Genomic DNA, 12539 nt, shown 5'->3' with positions numbered 1-12539 from the left:
GTAAAAGTAGTGTAGTGCAGAATTGTAAAAAGTGGTCTGGTCATTAAGGGTGTTTAAGCTAGGGGAGCTGAGGTGGTTAATACTGCTTCTGAAGCACAAGAATACAACTGCCATAATAATTCCCATACATATGAGAATATAGCAATTATAAAATAGGCCCTTATGTACAAGAACACAACTACTATAATATTGCCCCCTATGAATAAGAATTTAGCTACTATAATACTGTCCTCTATGTACAAGAATGTAAATGCTATAATACTGCACATGCATACAAGAATATATCTATTATTTTACAGTCCATAATTTACAAGAACATAGCTACTTGTATACTACCCCCTACATACAATGATATGAATACTGTAATACAGCCCATATATACAGGAATCAAACTATTGTAATACAGCCCTTTACATGCAGGAATAGAACTACTATAATACTGCCCCCTATGTACAAAAATAGAACTACTGTATTACGGTACTCCCTGCTATGTACAAGAATTTAGCTACTACAGTGTAATACTGCACCCTTATGTACAAGGATATAACTGCTACAATACTGCCCACATATACAAGCATAAAACTACTATAATTCTGCCTCCTATATACAAGGATGTACCTACCACAATACTGCCCTCTACTGACAAGAACTACTATAATACTGCTCCTGTGTACAGAAATATAACTACAATACTAGCCACATATACAGTGTGATAAGCTGGACAGTGCGGGAATAGGTGTATATCCCACTCAGATACTTCAGCTGGATGGGATAGCTACAATACGGGAGGTAATAGTCTCAGCAGCATGTAGGTTGCTGAGACAAGGTTCATGTTGGTGTAGTCTGGGTCGGATTTTAGTTGGATTGGCAGATAGGATTAGAAGTGGGATCTGCCAATCCACACCCTTCCAGCACGGGTGTTCCATTGGACCAGGGAGGATCGCAGGTGAGGTCTGCGATAATCAGACTGTGATAAAGATCCTCCCATGGTGTCAGTGGGGAATGTACAGACAGAGGCCTGGTGAGGCTCTGTCAGTGTGGTCTCAGCAGGGCAAGGCTGAGAGGCCACGGGGCTAGGTGTTAGCCGGAACTTTGGGGGATGCCTTGACGCCTGGGAACAAGGGTCACAAGGCCAGAGTCTGAAGGACTACTGGACCACAATCCCACCAGAATGTGTTGAAGGGTCACAGCCCGGAAGCTGGTGGACTGTATGGCTGGAGAAAGCCGCATTTATGTTCCATGTGTGAACAGCGCTCTGTATAGGTGAGTCAGGGATCATGTTATATGCAAGGCTGTGGAGTCGGTAGATAAATGCTCCGACTCCAACTCCTCAGTTTTTGGTACTTCCGACTCCGACTCCTCTGAATTTAATATGCAAATGTATTTTATACATTCCTTGAAGGAAAGAAAAGCAAAATACATGTCATTACCACAGAACTACTAGCTAGGAAGCCAACAGTCTACTGTGTTGAACAGTTAAAGCAAAAGACAAACACAATGAAAACAACAAAGTTTTATTTTTATTTTTTATCAAGTGGCTGGATAGTAGCAGCAGGCATAAACATCAGGAACAGGAACTTTACCAGTTCAAAAATGGTGCTGCTGCCTTCTCCTTTGTGTGCTGATCTTCTGCTGAAGATAGGGCAGTGGGAGGATCCAGGAAGGGGCATTTATTGTAAAACACGATTTCCCTAGTAGAATTCCATAGTCATGTTTAAAGTTTCAGCTAACAATCTGAGTTTACAAGTTTTTATAGCCTTAGCTGAATGACAGCAGTTTTTCAAATGGTTTACAGCTTCAGTCTTGAACTATTGACTATCCATTCCCTTCACTTATACAAGTGTCTCTAGTCCTGCAAAAAACATATTTACTTAATCAGTTATCAGTGAGAGGCTAGGTTAACCGTGGGCGCTGCGTTCCCTGTAACAGCGGAACACAAACACAAGGGAAAGTATAAGTATTGCCGCTCCTTAACTGTGCGTTGCGTGCCATATAGTGAAGCATATGAAAAGCATGCTTCTTCATGGTCACTTAACGTGTTCGTTTTGCGGTAACGTGATGCACTGCATGCATTGGCCTATATTCTTACAGTAGAGAAGTAATTAATTATAACTTTTTGTGAATTGGGACATTCAAACTTGCTTTTTTTAATTTTTTATTCCAATTTAAATTTAGTAGGAATTTAGTAGGAATCGGAGTTGGTTCATTTTTGCCCACTCTGACTCCGACTCCAGGTACCCAAAATTGCATCCGACTCCTCAACTCCGACTCCACAGCCCTGGTTATATGTTTAGGTAGAGCCCAGACGGGAAGGTTTTCATTTTGTATCGTGTTTGCTGGTGCTGGTATCAAAATAAATGCACTCTTTGGACATTCAACAAATATAACTGCTATAATACTGCCCTCTATGTACAAGAATATAACTTATAATACTGCCATCTATGTACAAGAATATAACTACTACAGTACTGCTCGCTATGTACAAGAATATAACTGCTATAATACTGCCCACTATGTACAGGAATATAACAACTATAATACTGCGTCCCATGTACAAGAATATAATTACTATCATAATGTCTCCTATATACAGAATTATAGCTACTACAATACTGACTCCTATGTACAAGAATATAATTACTACAGTATCATACTGCCTCCGATATAAAGAAGCCCAGACGGGAAGGTTTTCATTTTGTATCGTGTGTGCTGGTATCAAAATAAATGCACTGTCTGGACATTCAACAAATATAACTGCTATATTCCTGCCCCTATGTACAAGAATATAACTACTATAATACTGCCATTATATTTACAAAAATATAACTACTATAATACTGCCCCTATTTGCAAGTATATAACTACTATAATACTGCCTTACACGTTGTTTCTGAAGTTACTCTTTTTCTTTTAAACATTTTAGACACAATTTATGATTAGTGATGCTGCCAAAAAAGTTCTATGACTCACGGGTAAATGTTCAGTCCCTGCTGCTTTTTATGTCCGTTCTACGATCTGTAAAGATTAGTCTTTTCCAGCATTACAATTACCAGGTCTGAATCACCGGCTCCAATTTAGAACCTAAGAGCACATAGCGGTATTTATAACATTGCACACTCACAGAGAGACAGGGCCTCAGCTCCTTCACAATGCGCTGACTGAGCCAGCCTCAGATCTGAAAACAGAACATGCAATTAGGGCCAACCAAGGTGTATTCTGGGATAATTTGGTGCATTTTAGCTGTTCAGGCCTGCATTCATGTGTGCACAGATTATCGGTAAATGGCAGTGAGACTAATCAGACACTCATTGAGCCCATCTCTGGGAAATGTCAACTGGTCGTGTCTAAGAGGGTGTATTTATGGCGGGAGCGGTCTCCAGAGTTTGACTCTTATTTTACAGCAGTGGCCCCAGAGGCACGAAGCTTCTATACTCTTCCTAGGGCCCACTGAAAGACCACCGGAAGAAGAGGCCAAGGGGATACAAGTCCGTCCGCCTTTGTATGTCAGGATTTACCGCAGGCTGGCTAACTACTGGTCAAACCCAAAAGTTGGTAAGTTCGCCCTGTACACTTGTAGTACTATAAGATTTGGGTGTTACCATTCCCCCTGTCAATATCGTGTGTCCTTACGCAGTCTGTTGTCAGCACTAATAAGTGTTACACTGTACAGGAGAATGGTAACACTCAGGTGTCAGTTTATTCATTTGCAGGAGGAATAACAGAGGGACAGAATAGCATTTTGCTTTAAACATTTCCCCTGGTGGTAGTCTGTTTAAGTGAATTTTCCTCATTTTCTCCAGAGGTTCCAGTGGAGGTGGCCCCTGAGCCTTGGGAAGAAGCTCAGCTTTCTGCTGTAGAACTATCCATAAGTACACAAAACCACGAACCGGATCTCACGGTAAGACAACACAGCACGGGGGGCTTTTGGTATATAGTCTGTGTTTCAGTTTCTTTGTGCTTTCTGTCAGTGAATGGAATTGTTTTGTTTGCATTCATTGACGAAAACCATGTACATAACCTAAAACTTTTCACAGCTGAGAGTTTGCTGCAGTTTTATCCAGTCTAGGGAACCCTCACCCACAGGGAGCACCCACTTTCACAGCCTGTCCACAACAATACTGATTGCAGAGCGGGCCATAGCAGTTTTTTTTTAACCCCTTCCCGACATATGACGTAATAGTACGTCATGGCGGCAGGTGCGTTCCCGCATTTTGACGTACTATTATGTCATGGTGATCGGGCGGGCACCGGAGCTGTGCGCGCCCGATCACTGCAGGGGCCCGGCAGTCCCTGGTAGCCGGGTCCCTGCTGTATACGCCGGCATCGCTGTGCAAGCCGATGCCGGTGGATTAACCCCTTCTATGCCGCGATCAGCGCTGACCACGGCATAGAAGGGATTTGCCACACCAAGCGATCAAAAAGGAATATGCCCCCCAAACTGGTACCAATAAAACCGTCACCTCATCCTGCAAAAAAAGAGCACCTACCTAAGAAAATCGCCCAAAAAATAAAAAAAACTATAGCTCTCATAACATGGAGACACTAAAACATCATTTTTTTGGGTTTAAAAAGTGCAATTGTGTTAAAGTGAAATAAAAAAAAAAAAGTATACATATTAGGTATCGCCACATCCATAACGATCTGCTCTATAAAAATATCACATGACCTAACCCCTCAGATGAACGCTGTAAAAATAAATAAATAAAAACTGTGCCAAAACAACACATTTTTTTGGTCACCTTGCCTCATAAAGTGTAATAATGAATGATCAAAAAATCATATGTACCCAAAAATGGTACCAATAAAAACGTCAACTCTTCCTACAAAAAATGAGCCCCTGCACAAGACAATTGGCAGAAAAATAAAAAAAATGCTGGTGTTCAGAAAATGGAGACACAAAAACATCTTTTTGTTTTCAAAAATGCTTTATTATGTAAAACTGAAACAAATAAATAAAGTAGACATATTTGATATCATTGTGTCCGTAACAACCTGATCTATAAAAATAGCGCATGATCTAACCTGTCACATTCTGTCAGATGAACATGGCCAAAACAGCCATTTTTTGGTTACCTTGCCTCACAAAAAACGTAATATAGAGCGATTAAAAATCATATGTACCCCAAAATAATACCAATAAAACTGTCACCTTATCCCCTAGTTTCCAAAATGGGGTCACTTTTGGGAGTTTCTACTGTAGGGGTGCATCAGGGGGTCTTCAAATAGGGCATTTCCTTCTGCGCCCTGCCGTGCGCCCTTACATCAGTTTACGACCACATATGGGGTGCTTCTGTAAACCTCAGAATCAGGGTAATAAATGTTGAGTTTTGTTTGGCTGTTAACCCTCGATGTGTTATAGAAAAAAATGGAAAATATGCCAAAAAAGTGAAATTTAGAAATGTCCTCTCCATTTTCCTTTAATTCTTGTGAAACACCTAAAGGGTTAACAAAGTTTGTAAAATCAGTTTTGAGTAACTTGAGGGGTGTAGTTTCTACAATGGGGTCATTTATGGGGGGTTTCCACTATGTAAGCCCCACAAAGTGACTTCAGACCTGAACTGGTCCTTAAATAGTGGGTTTTGCTAATTTTCTTAAGTTTTTTTTAGAATTGCTTCTAAAATTCTAAGCCTTCTAACGTCCCCAAAAAATAAAATGACATTTACAAAATGAAACCAACATAAAGTAGACATATGGGGAATGTTAAGTAATAAATATTTTATGAGCTATCACTTTCTGTTTTAAAAGCAGAGAAATTGAAATATTGAAAATTGCTAATTTTTCTAAATTTTTGGTCAATTTGTGATTTTTTTCATAAATAAAGGTGAAATATATTGACTCAAATTTCCCACTGTCATGAAGTACGATATGGTACTGGATAAATGAAAGCGTTCCAAAGCTATTACCACATAAAGTGACACATGTCAGATTTGTAAAAACCTGGCCCGGGGTAGAAGGGGTTAATGTTTCTAATATTTGTGCATTTGTCACCACTCTGCTTCACAGCGCCAAATGGACTCCATGAGCATCTGCATTGAACCGGACACAATCAGTAAATCCGAATTCATTGGTCTGGGGTGAGTTGCATTTTATTTTTACTCTGCAACATCAAAAGCTTCAGGGTCCGGAGCTCAAATCTCCCAGCATCCCTTGCCCCATCACCACAGCACAGAGGATGCCTGAGGTTTGTCTGCTGACAGGCAGGCAATTATCGGGAAGGGACCATTCCTTCCCTATAACTGCCTGCTCATTGGTGGAGGAAAGAGCTGCATTTACATTACTGCAATGACTACTGCCATCATTCTGTGTGTCTGGGCAGCAGATTGCTCTTCACACAGCACGACCTGCTGCCCAGAAACCATGATTGAGGTGCCTGCATTAAAGATGAATTCACCCGATGAGTGTTTCTCATTCATCAGATGATCTGCGGCGCCTTTACACGGATCAATTATTCGGAATGAGCGTTCATTCTAATGTTCGTTCTGCCCGACAATTGTGCGGTGTAAATCCTTTAATCTCCATTTCTTCTACTGAATCTATTGTAATATATTTTAGAGTGGAGAAGACTAACAATCCCAAGCTGTGCCCCAAAGATGCCCAGATCTTGCACGTCAGTCACTGCAATATCCAGCTCCCAGAGGTAAGCTCTCTGAGGGAAGATTATGAAATTGGTGGGGCCAAAGTTATCATGGGCTGACCAGGGTTGCAGAGGTAGCAGTTATTCTTGGGTCCTGGTGATTGAGAAGGTCCATACTAAAGACAGTATATGGCAGCTGGGGGCGGCCTGGTTGCACATTTTACGTTGGGGTACAGGAGCCTTAAAGGGAACGAGTCATCGGAAAATAACCTATTATTTAAATCGCGTTTTATGGTAAACATTTCTTCTTTTTTTTTTTTTGAGTTTTTGCTGATTCTTTAAAATTTTCTATGTCACACAAAAAATTTCTAAAATCGTGAAGTTTGTACAGGTAACTTTTCACTAACCATCTCATTATCATCACAAGCAGAATTAGAATGACAGATCACATCTGTATCGATAACACAGGATCTTCCATTCACAATAGTTGGTATTACAGCTTGTCTACTCCCTCCTCACCTGTCCTCTCCTGTCCATGGTGGCTATGGCCGTGTAGCTGCTCTCAAAGAACAAGAAATCTTGACATATTAGGTTTAGTGGCCAGTTTGAAAACTGCAAGCTTTTAGGATAGAGATTATGCAGTCCTATGTAAATAAACACTAATTGATCATTGCCAAGGAGAATATGCCTTCAGCATTCTGTTAAGGGTCCATTTACACGTCCGTGTGTGTTTTGCGGATCCACAAAACACAAACACCAGCAATGTGCGTTCCGCATTTTGCTGACCGCACATCCCCGGCTCTAATAAAATATGCCTATTCTTGTCCGCAATTGCGGCCCCATAGAAATGAATGGGTAAGCAATTCCGTTCCGCAAAATGTGGAACAGAATTGCGGACGTGTGAATAGACCCTAACACAGGCACTTGATGTCAGGGTTCATCACTATAGCCCCGCTCCTCTCTATCTTCCCAGTACGTTCCTGGATAGTGGCGGGAAGATAGAGAGGAGCAATGCTGACAGCAGATAACATCGTCCAGGACTCTTAGTACAAATCATATTAAACCCCTTTTGCAACCAGGGCCGTACATGTACAGAACTGGGGCAATGTTAAAACATGGCACCCGCTCACTTGTGCAACAGCCTCTATGGCTGGTGGGTCTGCTTACAAACAGCAGAGACCCGCGGCTAATGACCACGACTGGCAAAAATGCTGATGCCGTGATCTGTAACTGGGGGTGCCTGTAATTCAGTTTAATAGGCTGGGTCTCTTCAGAGCTGCAATTCTTATGTTGGCCAGCAGGTGGCAGGCCAGCATAAGAAATTGACAATTCACATATTACTATGCTGCATTTGAAAATAATGAATAATAAATAATGAATAAAACAAAAAAAAAAAAACTGTGAACACAGTAGACTCCTAGACTGGCTACAAAAACATTTTTAAAAAAGTAATAAGAAAAAATTTGTAAAAAATATAAAAATCACCCCACCTTTCTTTAGAATAAGAAATAAATAAAAAAATATATAATAAAAAATATAAACATCATGGGCGTCACGCCCGTACTATTAAAATATAAAAATATATTTCCAATATGGCGTAACGGGTAAAAAGTATCAAAGTGGCTGACATTTTTCCATTGCTTTTCTTACACAAAAAAAAATAATAAAATGTGATCAAAAAGTCACACATACTCAAAAATGGTATAAATAAAAACTACAGATCGTCCCACAAAAAATGTGCCCGTTCACAGCTCAGTAGACCTAACTATATAAAAGTTATGGGGGTCAGAATATGGTGATGTAAAACAGTTTTTTTTTTTTCAAAGTTTTAATTTATTTTTACAGTATATAGACATATAAGACCTGTACATATGTGGTATGGTTGTAGTCATACTGACCCAGAGATTGAAGGGCACAGGTCAGTTTTGCCGCATAGGGAACGCCATAGGGACAAAACTTGTAAATCGATGGAGGAATTGCGTTTTTTTTCCAATTCCACCCCATTTGGAATTTTTTTTGTTTCCCGCTTCCCACTACATTGTATGCCATATTAAATGGTGGCATTAGAAAGTACAACTTGTGCCACAGAAAACAAGCCCTTATATGGATATGTGACCGGAAAAAAGTTATGGCTCCAAGAACACAGGGAAGAAAAATTTAAACGAAAAAAACGAAAAAAAAAAAAACCTCCGGTATCCAAAGGGTTAAAATATGTTAGTTATAGGGAGGCAGTGGCTGGAGCAGAGAGAGCAGAGGCAGGCTGAGAATCCTCTGCATCTTACAGTAAGCTGTATGCAGCAACATTCAGTTCTAAAGGGCACACATTAGAGGCAGTTTTGTGATGAGTTTACACATTTCCCCAATAAAGAATACTACAACAGTTATTAACATGACCCTATTCACATCAGCAGCAAAAATGTATTTCTTGTCCTGATAGCTTGCTTCAGTGTATCAGTGCAGGTAAAATGCATCAACCTGAATGTAAGACTGTTTGGCTCACAGAGGGTTATCTAATCCACAGCTATAATAAGTATTAGGTCTGTACAGGTTTTCACCATCTGAATGTGTAGAAAAAAAATCCCTTTTACTGACTGCAAGCAGAGATTTTGAAAACATAAAGGAACTGATACACAAAGTTCCAGAACTTTTCATTATATGATGACTAAAGGGGTATTCCCATCTACCCATTTCTTCTGTCTTAGACTATTTAGTTGAGGTCCACATTCCCATCTTGTCTGCTTTAGTGGTGGTGCCGAGCCTCAGTAGTCCTATGCTCAGGTACCTTCCACAACCACCAGGCAAGTTGCCACATGAAGCAGGAGACACAGCATACAGCTGAGGACGAGCCCCTAGCTATATCTGTTGGAACAGCCAGAGGTGAAGCAGCCCTGGCATCCTGTGCATCCTTCTCCCAGCTGCATGTAGTGTTTCCTGCAGGATTTCTGGAACTTATATTTAAGGACTATGACTATTCTTATAGATATACCGTAACTAGGGCTCCTCACCAGCATCAGTCTCCTCCAGAGCTGCGCGTCTCCCACCCCTTGACATTATATGATAAGAGTTCCATGTCATCCTTGCATACAGCCCAGCTCAGTATTGTACATGCGCTGCTCAACTGCTGGTAGGTTGCTAGGTCTTGGTTCAGTGGACAAACTATCAATAAAATTAATACTACACTTTTCCTAAATAGGAAGGATTTTTTTTTTTTCTGCTAGGCCGGGGTACTACAGTACATGTTCTTCCAATTTGTGCTACTGGGAACCCAGATAAGTTCACAGTGATGGTAACCTTGGGAAATCAATAGTTAAAGGGGTTGTCCTGCCATATATATTGATGACCCATCATCAGGCTAGGTTATTAATTTAGGATCGGTGGGGTCCGGCGCCTTCCGCCAATCAGCTGTGTGAAGAGGAGGCAGCAGCTTCCTGTTCCTTACACTGCGCAACATCTCAGAAGTGCAGGGTAATGACAAGTACTCGTTCCTTTACTTGAATGGAGCGAGTACTTTTAATTACACTACGCAGCTGCTCCACAGGAGAGGAAGCAACAGTTGCATTGAGCGCCTCTTCCTTGTCGAACAGCTGATCGGCAGGGGTGTTGGACCCCTGTCAATCAAATATTGATGACCTATCCATACGATAGGTCATTAAGATATATGGCTGGACAACCCCTTTAACAAAGAATTGGATCTAAGCATCATATTTCCTGAATTGTGCGGAATAAAAAAATCAAAGATATTTTCATATATTCAGAATTTTACATACGGTACATGTTTAAATATAGTCGATGAGATGGGAGGAGTACTCCTTTAAAGAGCATCTGTCACCATGATCAACCCTATTAAACCAGGCATGCCCTACTTGGTAGGGTTGATCCTTGTGACTAAAATGAGCTCTTTCTCCCTTACTAATGCAGAAAAATTCTTATCCTTAGTTATATGCAGATGAGGTGCTGGCCTAGTCCCTCGGAGCACCTTCCCAATGAGATTGACTGGGCCACGCATCCTTCCTACTCTGATGCCTGGCCCTGAAGTCTTGCAGATGCATTGGCGGCAGTAGCATTGGCGCATGTGCAGATAAAATCTCAGAGTGGGGACAACTGTTCTACGGTGTTTACAGCGCCACCACCACATGCATGAGATTTCAGGTGAGGATGTCTGGCCTTTCCAATCTCGCTTGGAGAGGCAAAGGTGAAGTATTGTTCAGACAGTCCCTCAGTGATCTGAGCACCTCATGTACATGTAGCTAAAGATACGTTCTGTGCTCAGTAATAACAATGGCAGAGAAAATTGGCTCATTTTAGTCATCTGACTGCCGAGAGAGGGGGACCTGCAATATGAAAAATCATAGTCCAGACAGTAAATATTGTATGACACGTGATATCACTTCACAGAGCTGGCATCTGGATTGACATCAGTTTTTGCCTTTTCTTTTTGCTCAGGGAACTGCGGGACATTTCAGCATAGATTCCGAAGAATATGACGCCATGTCTGTAGAGGTGACACTTCTTCCACGGAAGTTGCGCTTCTTCTGTCACCCATCCCAAAAAGAAAGGTTTACCCAGGGTTCAGCAGCAAGTACATAACCGTACAGGACACCGAATCTGTAAACTGTTACCATCCGTCCAGTATTGGAGCACGAAGTGTACTGTGGAGCGTTCATCCATACAGCAAAAAGATGTGAGATTTCTGATCTCTTGTGTTGGAAAAGGAGCCATCAGTGTGTAGACAAATCTAGAGAGATGGCAGGATTTGTGGGCTTCCCATAAACTATCCCTTTGAACACTAAAGTCAGCATCTTCCTAGCCTCAAATGGCTGATAACGGGGAATAATAGATGATGACCTCTGCAACAGAAAGCTCCATGACTGAATATAGATTGACACCCATTCTTCCCCTTTACCTACAACCAGGGAGGCTGTGACTGAGCATTGCTGCCCCTATATTATACTATGTTCTAGTGATCATTCTGAAAATTAAATTGTATTATTTATTTTAAAGTGCCATTCATTTTAAGGCAATATGTATACACTTACACACCCCAGCCATAACATCAAAGGGCTTGCCCGTCTGGGACATTAATAGTACACCACTAGTGTATACTATAAATGTCATTAAGGTGTAGGTCCCACCTCTAAGACCTGTTAACGTCTCAAAAACAGGCACTGAAGTGAACGAAGAGCCAATGGCGGCCTTCTCTTCCTCTCTCTCTCCTACAGTATGAGTCCTCTCAGCTATATTCAGAAGTCTCATGGTAATGAATGGCAGATGGGTTCCAGAGGTGGGACCCACACCTTAATGACATTTGTGGCATATCCTAGTGACATGCCATAAATGTCCCAGATGGAACACCACCTTTAAATCTATCTGTCTGATATGGCGTAGGTACCCTATATGCCACCAAAAGAGTTATGACCCAGTGGCATGGACTCCATAAGACCACTGAAGGTAGCCTGCGGTATCTGGCAGCAGATCCTGCTGAGGTGGAGCCTCCATGCATCGGACTCCTTTTTCCAGCACATTCCATGGATGCTTGATGGGATTGAGATCTGGAGATTTTTATGGTCAACGCCTTGCACTCTGTCATGTTCCTCAAACAATTCTTGATCAATTTTTCAATTGTGGCAGAGCGCATTATCCTGCTGAAAGAGGCCTCGGCAATTAGGGAATACCACTACCATAAAGGAGTGCACTGGGTCTACAACAATGTTTTGGTAGGGAATATCCTCATGAACACCAGAACCCAAGGTTTCCCTGCAGATCATTACAGAGTATCTCACTGCCGAATTTCCTTTCTGCCCATATTGAATCTTTCTGCCATCTCATACCTGGCATTCCATGTGATATAAAAGAAAAGGTGGTATATCAGACCAGCCTGCCTTCCCCCATTGCTCCATGGTCCTGTTCTAATGCTCACACGTCCACTGTAGGTACGGCTAGCAGTGGACATATGACAGGAGAATTC

At 41.5% G+C, this 12539-nt stretch overlaps 2 protein-coding genes across 3 annotated transcripts in view; one reads left to right on the top strand and one right to left on the bottom strand.

The window, feature by feature from the left end:
- Window positions 1-12539, bottom strand: part of LOC121005778 (E3 ubiquitin/ISG15 ligase TRIM25-like) — a 965623-nt gene that overhangs the window by 915794 nt on the left and 37290 nt on the right. The gene's annotated exons all lie outside the window — the stretch shown is intronic.
- AGK (acylglycerol kinase) lies at window positions 2753-11324 on the top strand. Its single transcript, XM_040438607.1, has 5 exons — window positions 2753-3552; window positions 3801-3898; window positions 6004-6074; window positions 6553-6637; window positions 11018-11324. Exons 1-5 carry the CDS (start codon window positions 3282-3284, stop codon window positions 11159-11161), a joined length of 669 nt encoding a protein of 222 aa, XP_040294541.1. The 5' UTR covers window positions 2753-3281; the 3' UTR covers window positions 11162-11324.

This window comes from Bufo bufo, chromosome 1 (assembly GCF_905171765.1).
Source record: "Bufo bufo chromosome 1, aBufBuf1.1, whole genome shotgun sequence".
NCBI classification, from domain to species: domain Eukaryota; kingdom Metazoa; phylum Chordata; class Amphibia; order Anura; family Bufonidae; genus Bufo; species Bufo bufo.
Note: the sequence above shows the minus strand (reverse complement) of the source record. Positions and strands in the feature narration are given on the sequence as shown.